Source organism: Peromyscus californicus, unplaced genomic scaffold (genome assembly GCF_007827085.1).
Source record: "Peromyscus californicus insignis strain IS unplaced genomic scaffold, ASM782708v3 Scaffold_7__1_contigs__length_154581171, whole genome shotgun sequence".
Taxonomy (NCBI): Eukaryota; Metazoa; Chordata; class Mammalia; order Rodentia; family Cricetidae; genus Peromyscus; species Peromyscus californicus.
Window position 1 is genome coordinate 85,115,516 of NW_026294595.1, and position 16,391 is coordinate 85,131,906.

Here is a 16,391-nt window from a genome sequence, read left to right on the forward strand (position 1 = left end):
ATGAATCTATAGTTAAAAAATACACAAACTCTTCTAGTTATTTACCACATTTTCTAGTCTCAAGTTTCCACACTTCCTCCTCCATTTTAATCTCAGATGATTTTCCTCATTTTAGTGTAAAAAATACAAGAACTCAGAAAAGAAATTTCATCTACTCTCATTGTCACACTTACCAATTTGCTTGTGTCTGTGTGCTTTTCATTCTTTGAGGAACTACAGATAAGTGTACATTTTTTTGGGGGGGGGTCTCTTTCAGCACAAAAATGTAAATGCCTAAGGGCTAAATCCTTTTCCTGTTTTTTCTCCCTATTATATTTTCAACCCCAGTATATGGCACCCGTTATTCAATAGTACCCATCAGGATGATGAATGTATAAATGCCCAATGTGTGGTAGATATTCAGTCAGCTAAGTCAGTGACTGAAATGATTATTTCTCTAGATTAAAATCTAGTGGAGCAGATAATGACCATTTAATGCAACATATGTAGTGTCAGATGGGTGCACACACAGAGATCACTGTGAGCACAGAAAGAGGAGGGGTGCTCATTAGTGCAGATGCTCTCTAGTCAACTCTTGGCTCTGTTACTCTTTGAACTAGTTTTAAGTTTTATTAGCCTCATTTATTGCTGGGATTACATAGGTCAATACTTAATCTCACTGATTTGTACAATAAATGATTAAACAAGTGAAGATGAAAGAGTGGCCTGGGAGTGGGGAAAGAGGTTCAGGAAGAAGGACATTTGGTGGCAGTAGATTCTACATAGGGTTGATAGTAGAGCAGGTAAGATGTGGTGATGATGGATTATTTTGATGACAGAGCAAATACAATAAGCTTAGTAGGTAGATGAAAACAGTCATGGATGGTACAAATGCCTATATTTCATCACAGACTCCCACACAGGTCAAGAATGGATTTGACTCATATCACATGAGTTAGACAACTGTGCTATGAGCATTTCCTGCTAATTAAAAAGAAAATCTCATATGTGTGAATCTTGCTTTTGGCCAAAGTTTCGTAAAAACATTCTCTGCACCAAACCAACTATATTTCTGGCACTATAAGAAAATTAAGTAAATGCCCAGTTCTCCTTGAGAAAACCAGCTCTGTACAGTTCTCTTGCTATGTGAAAGGCAAATCGATATGAGAGGGATCTCAGAGTTACCTGTGAGTTTTCACTTCTTGAGTCATGTGCTTTTCAAACAAAGAAGGGATTCTAGTTATGGACTGAGAAGTTACAATCTGATGAAGTGCATGGCAAAGAAAGGTTCATCTATAAAAAGGGAATATGTAGTTGAGAGTAAATGATTTTTGGTGTGCAATGTTCTCAGTTTTCATTGCTGAAAAAATGAAATAGACTAGCTCAATGAAGAGATTGTAAGTTCTCTATTTTTAAAAATCTCAGTTTTCAATAACAAATGTCATTAAATTCAGAGAGTAATATGAAATATGTTTAGCAACAAAAAGATTAGAAAAATAAGGATTCATTCACTTTGAAACTGTAGTGGTTTGGAAAAAAATGGTCCCCAAAGAGAGTGGCACTATTAGGAGGTGTGGCCTTATTGGAGTAGGTGTGGTCTTGTTGGAGGAAGTGTGTCATTGTGGAGGTGGGCTTTGAGATCTAATATATGCTCAAGCCATGCCCAGTGAGACAGTCTACTTCCTGTGCCAGCATATTAACATGTAGCAGCTCCTTCTTTGGTACCATGTCTGCCTACATGCCACCATGCTTCCCCACCATGATGATAATGGACCAAATCTCTGAAACTATAAGTAGCCAGTTCAATTAAATGTTTCCCTTTATAAGAGTTGCTGTGGTCATGGTGTTTCTTCACAGAAATAGAAACCCCAAGACAGAAACTAATAATAAAAATGAGAAATACATAGGTTCCTGTATATGTTTGTACTATGTAGCATTTCTTTTTTCATTTTACCTCTGTCAGTTAAGTCTTGAGAAGTTTACAGCTCACAAAATAAAAAGGAATGAATAATTATGTCAAATTTCATGTGGAAGTTAAAGTATGATTACCTAAAAACTTTGTATTTTATTAAATTAAAGAAAATTTAAATTTATTTTTTTGTGTACAGGGTCTGTATGTCATGTGTGTACCACAGTGTCCTGCGGACAGGCTATAATAAAAGAAAAGTTAAAGAGTAGGAGATGTCCATGGACATGGAGGCACTTATGATAATATGTTACTTTAATCAAAAGCAGGCAGACAAACTCAAAAGTAAACAATGAAAAGGAAAACCTTGCAGCAATCATCTGAAACCTGTAAAGGTCTTGAACTCATTTGTCTGGTTTGTCAATAGAGAATCAGCTTAGAGATGAATATACTTGAACCCTATGTTGGAAAAAACTCATCGTTGCCTCTAGTCTATGGACCAAGCATTATTTGCAAACTATGTTTTACTTTGGCCTTTGACATCTCCTCTGTTGCTTAGCAATTTCAATGTTTAGCTCATTGTACTTTCCTGAATCCATCCTTCTGTTTTCTACTTCTGTGGTTTTCTGCATGTCCTTTTCTCTGTGGAATTTTCTTCTTTCTGTCTGTGCCTACAAACTATTCCCCAAAACTCAGTGTGAATAGCAACCTCTCATTTCTACATATCCTTTGCTTTATGTCATCATTAACCTTCAGCACACAGTCTTAATGTACTTATCGTGTTACATGTCCAGGCTTCCTTTTTCACCTTGGTATTTCCCTACACCTTGGTATTCCCTGCACAAAATAGATACCAAATCTCTGTGCAGCTAAATGGCCGTCTATGAGGGAAAGGTTGTTCTCCACATCTTCCTTTCAGTTTGGAGGGACAGTCTGGTCCTGTCCACAGCTGACTGTCATTTATCCTTTCATTTTGTATTTGGCTACCTGTGCCAAGAGGAAGAAAGTGGTGTGCATCTGGACTCCAGATTTTCTAAGCACCGTAGCTCTCATCCCAGGGGAGAGCAGAGGAGGAACATTGCAATTGAGTTCAAAAGCAAAGCACTTTCACCAATTGAAAATCACTTTGTTTACATACTTTGGAGTACTAATGTTTGAAAACACACATTGGAGCAGGGTATCAAGTTCTACAGGCAAAAAGCCATCCAACCAGGGCTCTAAAAATGGCCCATCTATTTTTTCTTTTACCCATAACTGCACAGCTTGAGAATATATTTTAAAGATGAATCTTACTTTGAAGCATTAAAATATTTTCCAGTGTCTACCTAGCAGCCATTTTTCTTATGTTATTCATGTTCGCAAGCTGTCATTGTGACCGGCTTTTTCCACTACTTAATGGAGGGTACTATCATTTCCATTTTGCTACTGCCTGATAATACTGAGCAATGTAAGCTATAAAAAACTTCACTTGTCAGGAAATATTAATGGAAGAGGTGTGGCCATTCCTCTTCCAGCATTTAAAAGCTTAAGCTGTGGTAATAAAAAATGTTGACTTTTACTTCCTGAAATGACACAGAGAAGAACTTGAGGGCAATAAAAGCAAAATCCAAATGGATCACAAAACTAGGGCAGAGTTAAAGAAGAAGAAGAATACCAAAAAACACATTTAAGACATTGCTATTTACCCAGACCATGGCTGTGAAATTATGTTGTTGGAGACCCCCCTTCCCAAAGAATCCAGAAACATACTCTTTGAAAGAAAGAAGCAAGTATAGTTTCCTCTGTATACTCATCTACCTCCAACCACCCAGCAGAGCTAGATAAAGGGGAATGGATCCTGGTTCAGACATAACAGTGGAACAAATCCCTATCCGCTGTCACAGTGGTGAAACCAAGCTCTTAGAGGAGTTTAATTCCTGACAAGACTGGTTGGTCTGTGCTTAAAGAGAAGAGGAAACTACAGTACCTTGTTAGTGAAAGCTGCCTGACAAGTTGACTGTTAAGTAACATTTCCACTTCCAGTGAACTGTCGTAAGACTAGTTTAAAAATCCCACACAATATCACATGTGAGGTTTGAAAGGGTAAAGAAGAACTGCCTTTAGTAAAAGACTTAGAGTTCCCCAAAGAGGTGGCACAGAATTCACCCAGGTGGTCATTTCCTGAAAGGGACGGTAGTCTGATAAATGCTGACAGTGGAAAAGAAGATTCAGGGAAATGTGCTGGGCTAGTGTGTCTGTGGAAGTCAGGGTTCCAACAAACAGGCAAAACTCATGAATATTAGAGTTTGCCTTTGACCTGCACAATCATATGCAATGATCTGTAGAACTTTCCAGCCCCCCGTTACATTTCCACTTGGCCTGTATTATTGTGAATTTCTTAGAAGTTTTATTTTAAATTACCCATTTGTTTTCAGCATTTATTTTACCTATTATCTGTGAGATAACACCCCCGACCATTTGCCACTGAATTTATCTTTTGGTTATCTCTAAACGTATTTTTGCTCACAGATCCTCTGAGACCTGTATAAATGCTCTCCAGAGAAACAGGCATGCACACACAGTCATGTGCAAGCTCAATTCTGGTCTCATTGTTTCCCAGCTTTACTCATATAGTCCCATGATGAATACCAGGGTAGGAATTTGTGCTTTGTTATTTTTTTGCTGTTCTGACTTTATACATTGTTAAGAATGACACACTATCTCTGATTTACTCTGCTCCTTTGCAAAGAGCACAGAGGGAACATCTTGGATCCCCAGCCTTAACTTCAGATGAGAAGGGCTCAAGCCCATTGTCCTTTCTCCTGCTAGTGCTGTAGAATGTTTCTGTTCTCCTTTTCAGTTTTGCCCAAATGATCTGTGTTAACACATTAAACATTTCTCATAAACTACAATATTGTTTTAACGAAGATACAAGGGCTTGAATTTTCTCCTGAGCAAATCCTTAGGAAGTGAGAAAGAGATATAAATACTGATTACATTGATTTGATCATTTTGTAATATATGTATGTATAAGATCATTAAACAGTGTCCTGTAAATACACCCGGTTCAAATAATACTATTTCTCTTCAAGTAATTCCTACTATAAGATTTTAGTATAGACTGAAGATGATGGCAATGTTACCTGGTAAGAACAATTCTTCTTGGAGTCTTGCTCTGGCCTGTTGGGAAAAGCATCTTTTCTTCAGCCAATTAGCTTCGAATTCACTGTAATGCTCGTTGGGCCATGTGATATAAACCTTATAACACAGAAAGCAATTATTGTCTATTTGTACATTGTACAGCTATAAACTTCTGCCTTCTGAAGTTGCTTTTCTTTGGAATGTTATTTAAAATAATCAGAGAATTCAATTAAACATTACTCTCCCTTTCCCCAACAAGTTGAAGGTCTACTTCTGGTGTCTAAGGATGATGAGACAATGTGTAAGAAATAGAATTTTGCTAACCTGACATTTCTGCTTTACATGCTCTAAATATGTGATCCTCAAACTTCCTATGAGAGGGCATGACTACTGAGAGTGAGAATTGGGAATAGAGACCTTAAGCTGAGAGGAGGGACAGACAGACGAATGGGGAAAGGATGGGTTTTCTGATCACATTTGTTCTTTCGGTGAGAATTCGGAAACAAGGAAGAAAGAAAGATGGTGGATGCCTCATCTCGTTGATTTTGAGAGTGACGCTCTTCGGACATTACTTTTTACACACCTACTCACTAGTTTGGATAACTAATACCAATCAGTGTGATTTCTGAGTGAGTGCACTATGCTGGACAGTATGATAAACATTTCCATCCAGATTAGCTCATTGAATTCTGACATTGATGTGAACAAATTCTGTACTTTTCTAGTTTGATGGAAGAGTAAACGTGAGTACCAGATGCACCATTTTTATGGTATAAATTGAATGATTGTATTTCAAGGCTGCTACACACTGAAAGTAAACAAGGAAATTTGCATATTTTATTAAAGTGGTAGTAGTAAAAGGTAAAAAAAATATACAATTTGAAGGGAAAACAGAATATATCAGCAGGCTGTACTTATATATTTATATATGCATATGTATATGTAACAATATTAAAGAGAACTAGGCCACCAGTTTGAGAGAGAGAGAGGGAGGGGAATATGGGAGGGGTTGGAGGAAGGAAAGGGAAAGACACAGGTGATGTAATTAAATTTCAGTTAAAATAAACAATATACACATTAAAGAGAAAAAGTAAAGGAAAGCATTGTAGTTATGATAGCAACAGCCGATTCTTCCACTAAGTATGCCTACTCTATACCAAGTGCTTTACAAACATGTCCACAGAGATGGCTTGTTCTCTATATGATAAGTTAAAGAATATTGATTTACATTATTATAAACTAACCCCTTGATTTAACTCAAAAGAGAAGGGAAAGTTCACTAGAGATAATTACCTTTTTCCAGTCAAATGTCAAGTCTTTGATTCTAATGTTCACATCGAGAGCTTCCAGGAGAAGTTTCCGAGCTTTTGCAGAGTGCAGGTAGCATTCAGAACACTGGCAGTTGTCTCTCAGCCATACTGCTGGGTAGAGGGACTCTGCCCCATCATGCCAGAAGATCTGCATCAGATGAGCCCCATCCACTGCTTCTGCCTTTAGGATGGCACAGTGCATGTTTCTGGTCTTTGAAGATAAATCCTACCAGCTCCCTGCTATGACAAGTCAATGTTAAAAGTAATAGACAGGCAGACTGGACCTGAACCTGACCTCTACGATAATACAAGTGGACTCTGGCCTCTGCTATCTGCTCAGCAGTGTAAGCCTGCCGTTTGACCAATGCTGGGACCTTTGTTCTGATTAGAGTATTTCACATGTTGTAAACAGAAACAGAGTGACTAGCTTGAAGATAAAAATGCCACACCAGAATCCAATGGAAAGAATTCCTTGTTCTTTTAGCAGAAATTTTAGATGATAAAGTGAGAACCAATGACACCCCCATTTATACAACTGTGTTTTCAGAAAAATTGCTTGGCAAATGGAAAATGTAATGTTTGCCTCCTTGTTTTGATTTTTTCAGTGCTGAAGATTTAGCCCAGGGCTTTACACCGGCCAGACAGGTACTCTACTGTTGAGCTTCAGCCCCAGCTCACATCTCTGCTGTTTTAACTGATGACAGCTCCACCTGGCCTTCGAAACACAACATGCTTCCATGATGCTCAATGACTACCAAGGGACTACTAAAGCAATTAATTTGCTTAAAGGTTAGCATGACTCAGAATATGGTGATATTTCTCTTCTTCTTCTTCTTCTTCTTCTTCTTCTTCTTCTTCTTCTTCTTCTTCTTCTTCTTCTTCTTCTTCTTCTTCTCCTCCTCCTCCTCCTCCTCCTCCTCCTCCTCCTCCTCCTCCTCCTCCTCCTCCTCCTTCTTCTCCTTCTCCTCCTTCTCCTTCTCCTTCTTCTTTTTCTTTTCTTTTCTTTTTTTGGTTTTTCAAGACAGGGTTTCTCTGTGTAGTTTTGGTGCCTGTCCTGGAACTCACTCTGTAGAGCAGGCTGGCCTCAAACTCACAGAGATCTGCCTGGCTCTGCCTCCCGAGTGCTGGGATTAAAGGCGTGCGCCACCACCACCCAGCTCTATTATTTTCTTTTTACTTGCACAGTATATTTTCTCACTGGAATATCAAAATACCAAAGTCCTTCCAAAAGCTTATCAGGTTTGTTTTCTGACATTATCTTCCTTTGCTGATTTGGAATGTCTTACTTTATCCTGAGAGTTTATGGGGTAGTTTTACATATCTACATTTTTCCTGGAATGTATGACTTCTTTTTATTACAAAATCCATCAAATTTATAGCAATGCAGTAATTTCAGGAAAAGAAATAAAGTTGAAGAAAGGAGCCGTGCTACTTGCACTGTGCAACTCAGTGTCAATCCTTATTTCACTAGTAAGTATATATATACCTGACCTTCAAAATGATACAGTGTTAGAGACTTAACTTTCTGCATATGTTTTTCTGAGATTCTCCACATGTGTACAAAGAGTAGAACTTAGTTAAAAACTTTACATGAAAGAACCAGGGTGTTTTAAATGTTTTCATGGGACGGTTGACACCTTTAACTATCCTAACAGAAGGTGACAGGGCAGCAGAGATGACACTGTTACCTTGTGATGACATGACCAAGAACCTGTCACACAGTGCAGTGTCTGCTCATATAACCTCTTCAAAGTATCGGGAACCAAAACAGCTCCAGGGACTTAGCAAGCAAGGCAAAGGCATTTACTGAGTTTCTTGAAATTATAGGAACGTTTTGTAGTGTGTTAAAATAAATTTACAGTCTTTTCATGGTATTTAAGTAATCAACTTTTAGGTGATTGTGTTATTTCACAAATCAAATAGCTTTGATGATTTCTTCTGATTATAGAGCCGAGTCAATGCAGAAAAGTTTGCTTTCTCTATTTAATTCAAGTACACTGGGTTTACCTAGTCACTAAACAGGAGAGAGACAATTTACTGGGCCTCAAGTGCATATGCTTGCTTGGGAACTCATGCCTAAGCATTTCTTAAATGCTAACGACAGAAGAGCATTACTATGCAAACTATTCATTACAATTATGATTTAGTTTAAACTTGGAAAGTTAGCATGTGAGTTTGAAGAGAGCTGTAGCAAGTCTGGAACCAGCTCCCCTGTGGAATAGATAGCATACAGTGTTCCAGATGGGAGGTGGTGAATGCTGCAGGGATTCCCACAGGCACAGTTTCAAAGAAGAGTGGTGATTCCAGTCAACAACTCTGAGATAGCACAATTAGACCTTTAAGCAACATATAAAACAAAAACGAGATAGAGAGAGAGAGAGAGAGAGAGAGAGAGAGAGAGAGAGAGAGAGAGAGAGGCTAAAGAGATGGCTCAGTGGTTAAGAGTGCATACTGCTTTTGCAGAGGATCTTGGTTCAGTTCCTGGTACCCAAATCAGGTGGTTCATAACAACCTGTAACTCCAGCTCCAGGGAACACAACAGCTCTGGCCTTCTTGGTAACTTGCATATACCCACTCACAGACATACACACATACACACAATTAAAAATAAATTAAACTTTTATAAATGAGGGAAATGACACAATTTTTTTTATCTCTGTCAGGAGTCACCAAATAGTTTCTACAAAATGGCTGAAAGGCTGTTAGGTTTGTAGGGCACATATATTTTCTCTTTTCTATTCTTAATTTTTAAACCCCATTCAAAACATAACAGCTATTCTTAGCTCAGGACATGCATAAAAGTGGCCTGCAGGATATTTCTGGCCAAGAGCAGTAGTGTAGCTGTCCTTTCTAAATTTATTCTTTCTTTCAGTGCAGTGGTATGCTGTGATGCATTCAGTGCAGTGGTATGCTGTGATGCATTCAGTGCAGTGGTATGCTGTGATGCATTCAGTGCAGTGGTATGCTGTGATGCATTCAGTGCAGTGGAATGCTGTGATGCATTCAGTGCAGTGGTATGCTGTGATGCATTCAGTGCAGTGGTATGCTGTGATGCATTCAGTGCAGTGGAATGCTGTGATGCATTCAGTGCAGTGGTATGCTGTGATGCATTCAGTGCAGTGGAATGCTGTGACGCATTCAGTGCAGTGGTATACTGTGATGCTTTGATGCAGAAGGCAGCACTCTTTTATTTCCTTGGGTATGGAGCAAAAGTTAGCACTCACATATAATAATATCTTCTTTGTACACATAGATTAGAAGATACGAAGACAACCATGAAGTTCTATACCACAAGGGAAACTGAGAGGATTACAAAGTAAACAAAATAAATCTGGTGTCAAATGGTCTCAATATTTGTTAGAGAACATCATTTAATTTACTCTATGAGGATCTGTGACTGATATTGCTTTATATACCTCAATTCTAGCTTATTTTACTTCCTAACTAATATAATATTGATTTTTCAGTATAAACTTGGGACATAGTTACACTTCCAGCTTTCTCTATAGCTGAGATTAGTGTGTGTTATGTGAGTCAAGCCAGTGAAATATTTTGGCTGTTTCCACATAGGGAATATTTGTTAAAAAGAGATAGTAAGATTTCAGGATACAAAACAAGCATATGAATATTCATAATGTAAGAGCATAGTCTTACTTACAATATCGTCAATGAAAAGACTTGGGATTAATTTAACCAAGGAGATGAAATCTATACATTGAACTGTAAGACAACTGTGAAATTATTTGAAGGTAATTGTAGCTAGTGGAAAGAAATCGCATGTACTCATGAGTTGGAAGAATCAATATTGTTAAAATGCCCATAGTACCAAAAATGATTTACAGATTCAGTGAAGTGTATGTAATAATACCAATAGCATGATTCAGAGCAATAGAAAAGTCGCTCTTGACATTTGTATGGCAGTACAACAGTTTCTAAATAGTCAAAACAAGCAACCAGGAAAGAGACACAAAACTGGAGGTGTCATGCCACATGATTTCAGAATACATTTTTTTTTTTTTTGGTTTTTCGAGACAGGGTTTCTCTGTGTAGCTTTGCGCCTTTCCTGGGACTCACTTGGTAGCCCAGGCTGGCCTCGAACTCACAGAGATCCGCCTGGCTCTGCCTCCTGAGTGCTGGGATTAAAGGCGTGCGCCACCACCGCCCGGCTAGAATACATTTTTTTAAAAGATTTATTTATTTATTATGTATACAGCATGTTTGCTTGCAGGCCAGAAGAGGGCACCAGATCTCATTACAGATGGTTGTGAGCCACCCTGTGGTTGCTGGGAATTGAACTCAGGACCTCTGGAAGAGCATTCAGTGCTCTTAACCATCTCTCCAGCCCTCAGAATACATTGTAAAGCTATTGTGGTAAAGCAACACAGCACTGATATGAAAATTGAAAAACTAGTGAGACCAGAAGTAAACCATGTGTCTAATGTCAATATAGTTTTGTAAAATTTCTGAGACACTCAATGAAGAACAGATGGCCTCTTCAATAATCTTGGGAGTGCTGCTTGTCCATATTTGGAAGACTGAAACTGGACTCTTCTTCCAGAACACAGATAAAAGTCATTATATATATATATATATATATATATATATATATATATATATATATATATGACTAGACTGAGACTAAGATTCGAAACTGTAAAGCTACTAGAATGGCATAAAATATTTGCAAATGATACCTCAGACAAGGGTCTACCAACCAAAAAGTTTAAGAAGGCACACAATACAACAGGAACAAATCAGTTTCCTTTCATAATAAGACGACGTGCATAGACATTTCTCAAAAGAAGACACAAACATGGCCAGTATGTGTGTGAAAAAATGGGCAATTATGTTCAGAGACTACAAACCTAAACCACCATGAGAAATCTCTTGTCCTTTATTACAATCAACATGATAGAATGTCTTTAAGTGTTGGCAAAGATAAGAGAATGACGAACACTGAGGGGATATAAATCAGTACAGCTATTAAGCAAAATCGTGTAGAATCTGCTTTTCAAAACAAAACAAAACAAGAATTGAACTTCTTGTCATTCAGCTTTCCCACTGCTAGGTATACGTCTAGATAGTGTCCTCTGCTTTTGATTGCTGTGATAAAGATCATGACCAAATGCAACTTGAAGAGGAAAGGGTTTATTGCATCTTACAGTCCATCGTGAAGGTATGTCAGGGCAAGAACTCAAGGCAGAAACTGAAGCACAGCAATGGAGGAACGCTGCTCACTGGTTTGTTCTCCATGGCTTGTTCTGCTTACTTAAAAAAAAATCTATCTCAAAACGACGTGCCTAGGTAGGCTGAATCCTCCCACATCAATCAGTAATCAAGAAAATCCTCCACTGACTCACCCACAGGCATCTTCTCAGTTGAAGTTCCATCTTCCCAGGTGACTCTAGCTCATGTTAAGTTGGTAAACAGCTAGCCAGCAGATTGTATGTGTCACAATATCAAAAATTTGGACACTCTTGCATGATAGTAGAATCTACCTTTAGAATAAAATTGTTTTCTTGCCGGGTGGTGGTGGCGCACGCCTTTAATCCCAGCACTCGGGAGGCAGAGCCAGGCGGATCTCTGTGAGTTCGAGGCCAGCCTGGACTACCAAGTGAGTTCCAGGAAAGGCGCAAAGCTACACAGAGAAACCCTGTCTCAAAAAACCGAAAAAAAAAATTGTTTTCTTGTTCTATCAACTAGGTTTCATGTGTGTTGGCATGTGTTCTAAACTTAGCTCATCTCTATTACATGTTCATTAATATACTCATTTAAAAAGATTTATTTTTATGTATGTGTGTTGCTGATGGTCATGGGGGTCAGAAAGGGACATTATATCCCTCAGAGCTGGAGCTACAGGTATTTGTGAGTTGTCTGATGTCAGGGTCCTGGGATGTACTTCCTGTCCTCAGGTAGAGCAGTAAGCCCTCTTATGTGCCAAGTCATGTCTGGAGTTCCTGTTTAAGATTTCCTGATTGAAATGATAGTTATTCCATTTGGCATTTGAAACATTGTTACTTAATGAATACTCATGTAAGACAGATATTTCCATCATGATGAACACGGTTTCTGTACTTAAAGATGGCGTCATGCCCTGATGTCAACTTCTTCAAAAACTGAGAAAATGCCCTGGTGGAGTGATCAGAACTGCAGACATCTGTGCCAACATGTAGTGATTTCATTCCAGCCTATTCTGAAAACTTCATCTATCTCTTTTAAATTTTTTTTCCTTCTCCTCTATTTAGAGCATTTGGGCTAAAGAGGTAAAACTGTGTTTCCAGTCATTAAAGAAACATGAGCTTTGCCTGGAACCCATCTGGTTAAATAATACATAACCTGGGGAGAGAAGAGCCCTAGACATCAGTACTGTGCAGAATGGAGGATACCTGGGGGAGTACATGGGAGAATCACTACGACTTAGGTTTTCCTAAAATAAAACAATTTGGATGTCTATCCAGGAACTTTGTAGGACATTTCTACAATTCATAGTCTCCTTCTTAGCTTCACAATGAATATAAATGATAATTCAAACAAAAACATGTTGAGATGGGCAACTCACTCCCTATTTTAACTTTCCTTGGCTAATTTTGAGTATTTACTGGGGTAAATATGAAAAATTAAAAAGAAAAAGGCCATTAAGGATCATAAATATTTAAAAGAAAACTTCCTGAAAAGCCACAGGCTTGCTACACACAGGATTTGTTGACCTCTGTTTCTAACTCACCCAACTTCCAATTGAACTTAGAAAAGCATCGTGGGAATTTGGTTAATGACACATTATTATGTTTCCAAGAAGAAAAGGAAAACAGTAGACATTCTACTTGTAAAATGAAAATATTTATTTTATGCTTATTATTATTTTGGTTTTTGAGAAAGAATTATTAGCTTATGAAGCATTATATTGGGTGTGGTGGGAAAGAGCAGTCCTGCCTGGCCTGTAAAACAGCCCTTGGGTCCTGGCAGCTTCTTATCTGATGGAGGAGTTTGCTTTCCACTCCACAGTGTTACCATGTGTATATTCCCTTCTTAATCATCTGCTGAAGTTTCCCTCTCCACGGCTAGGGACTTTACCTAGGAACTCTGTTTGGTATAACTAAGTTGTTTTTGACATGATCCTCCTTTAAAAATAGGTGTGAGCTTTGTCATTTTTCTGTTTCTTAATTTTATGTGTAGAAATTTATCACCAATTTCTCTTACACTCCTTGGAAAAAAAGGAAAAGAAAACAGCTGTGAAGCATAGTTTGTGTACTGGTCTTAAAAAAAAGCTAGTACTAGGACTCTTGGAGGCAGGAAGAAATCATCTGTGATGTCCCTGCTTTCAGTGCCCTGGTTAGATACAGAGCCAGGCAGGAAAATGGAGGCAAAGAGATCTTCTGCACCACACCCACTAACAGTGGGTTCATTAGTCTGATGCATACTCACTAGGTGAAAAATGTCTATTGTGAAAAAACAGAATACAGAAATCAAATATCTAATTTGAGCAATTGTCTCTAAAGAGGATTGACAGTATGATACAGGGATGTCATAGTAACCATACATAAAGTTAGAACTGCAGGGTACTACTGTAGGCCACTAACCCCACAGAATATTTTAGTAGCATCAGAAGAGAACACCATGAACACATCAACTGTCAATGTCTGTGAATTTCCATCTGCTCATTCTCAGGGTAGTTTTGACATACTATTGCATCATGGAAAATTAATGTTTGTATCATCTTTCAGGGAATAATTTCAGTTTATTAACATGATACTATTAAAGCAGCGACTCATTCTCAAGGTCTTTGCTTAGCCAACCTCACCATTTGACATTTTATTTTTGTTTTATATTTGTAGAAACGAGTAGGAAAAAGAGGTTTTTGTTTTTTTTCTAAACTTTATATCACTAAGACTTAAAAAATATTATTCACTTGTAGGTCAATCTTTAAATCAAACAGTTTGTACGTGGAAAAGTTGCTGCTGACTGGGTTGTGCTCATGGTGCCTAAATAATAATATTAAAGCTTAATAACATTGGAGTACATACTCTCTCTAACTCATGATATATGTTACCTATAGACTTTTAACTTAAGGGCTTTAAATTTGTCAAAATTTATTTTTAATTTTAACTTGCTTGAATAAAGAGGCTGAGGCACATGATCTTTGCTGACTGTATTCTCATACAAATAATGAATTCTGTGGAACCATTAGAAAAAAACCACTTGGTGGTCTTGAAGAAGTTCACGGTTTTGCTTGCTATCTTGTTGAAAGTACCAGATTTCATTCAAAAACTTCCTTCATACTTGGTAAAAAGGAAATGTGATCTTCACCATAGTGGAGTTACCACAAGTCAATGAGAACTGAAATTATGAATCCTCTTATTTACTGATGTAATGAGAGTACAAAAAAATTCTAAATTCTTTGAACTACATCACACATTGATTATGAAAAATCTTACATTTTTAATTAAATCTATTCAAATTACATGCAATATTTTTTCTTGAGCTGCATTCAGGGAACAAAGTAAAACTGCAGTCTGGCCTTAATTGACCAGCATTTTAGAAAAGTGTGCTACTTTTGGCTCTTTTGGTTCGACAAAGGTCCAAGGAATAGTATGCATCGCCTTCCTTTTGGCTGGATTGTGGATTATTCAAAGAACATTTCAAAAAATTCATTAGAGCTTTTCTTCCATCATAGGCAATCAGCTTTGTAGACAGAGTTGTCTCTGTGTCCTCTACAGACATCCTAGATCAGTTTGGGGATTGCAAAGTAATTTGACAATCAGACTAAGCCAAACATAATTGGAAAAGACTAGCTGCCAAGAAGCAATCAGATCCACTACATTCCAGAAATCAAGCCTATTCCAGATGCCTGATGGTTCATCCTACTGCAGCCCAGGGCTGTGAATGACATGCTCCTGGAGTTTGATGTAGATGTTCTTTTTTCCCCCTGTCCACAGAGTTTAATCTAGGGGCTGGTCAATCATCAGAGTTGAGTTCAATCATCTCTGTTATCAAATATTCTCTGGGTACCAAAACACACAGAACATATCAAATAGAGGAAACCAGCTTTGGTCCTAGATATCCTTTGGAACAGAAACCTTCTTGCTCCAGACATGTCTGCCTCATTTCCACTCTGCTGATGTGCTTTCCTTGGAAGCCACTGTACTCCTTGCTGCTCTGCTTTGACCCTGCCCCCAGACACAGTTAGGTTGGCAAAGGAGGAAGGCTAGCTTGATATGAAGGTGCAGTCACTTCCTTGATTGAACATTTAACAACAACAACAACAAAAACAACAGCAACACTAAAACAAAGAGCTTTCATCGTCCACAGGAGAAGCAGTTAGCAAGAGAAAGTACTCTAACAGGTTTCTGGAAACCATAAACTCCCACAGCTCAAGCAAAGCTTTGCTCCAGTTCCCAATCAACAGAGGAAGAGAAGCATTTCTCACCTGTCTTTTCTCCTGTGCCTGAGCCAGCTGCAGCAACAGGAACAAGCAGACAGGCGCTTTTACTTCGTTTCCACCTGTTCACAGTGACAGCTCTTCTATTGCAAAACTCACTTGGAGAAGAAGCCTATGCATTTAGCAGGGAGGAGCTGTCGGCTCTCACCTGAGCACAGGCGCAGTAGCGTCTACTTGGTCATTGAATATTCCAACAGAAATGTTTTTAAGAGAGATCTTTGTACAGGTCTTCTCTGAAGGCTGGGATTGGCCTCCCTTTGCTAGATATTCTCCCTTTGTCCAGTTTTGTCTGGAGTAAACAGTAGCAGCTAGAGAGCCTTGGGCTCGTCTGGAGATACTTGGTTGCCCAGTGATTTGATTCACAACACAGAGCCCTTAGGGCAACAAAAGGGAAAATCCAGGGTGGGCCATATGCCAGGGATCCAGAGCTTGGCTGACAAACTTTTTACTTGCGGGAGGGCCTAGTACACAGAGGATTTGTTGGACAGTTCCCAAGACCCAGTTCCTTACAGTGTAGTCATTATGTTAAAAGAGAATCTTTGAGTGGTAACTAAAATCTAGAAAGTGATCAGCAGTCCTATGGCCTCCTCCCGCCAACATTAGGCTTCCCAAGAAGATATAGTTCATTCTAGCTTGCAAC

At 38.5% G+C, this 16,391-nt stretch overlaps 1 protein-coding gene across 2 annotated transcripts in view; it reads right to left on the reverse strand.

Annotated features, from left to right (window-relative positions):
* Bbox1 (gamma-butyrobetaine hydroxylase 1) overlaps nucleotides 1–16,097 on the reverse strand; it is a 50,446-nt gene extending 34,349 nt beyond the window's left edge. Inside the window, exons 1-3 of one of the 2 annotated variants that reach the window (XM_052725180.1) lie at nucleotides 15,740–16,097; nucleotides 6,299–6,552; nucleotides 5,008–5,122 (exon numbers count right to left, since the gene is read on the reverse strand). In XM_052725180.1, coding sequence (XP_052581140.1) covers nucleotides 5,008–5,122; nucleotides 6,299–6,517 — 334 coding nt within the window. In that variant the 5' untranslated portion in view covers nucleotides 6,518–6,552; nucleotides 15,740–16,097. Of the gene's footprint in view, nucleotides 1–5,007; nucleotides 5,123–6,298; nucleotides 6,556–15,739 lie in introns of both variants that reach the window. The other variant, XM_052725182.1, reaches the window with a different exon arrangement.
* Between the last annotated feature and the right edge of the window lie 294 nt (nucleotides 16,098–16,391).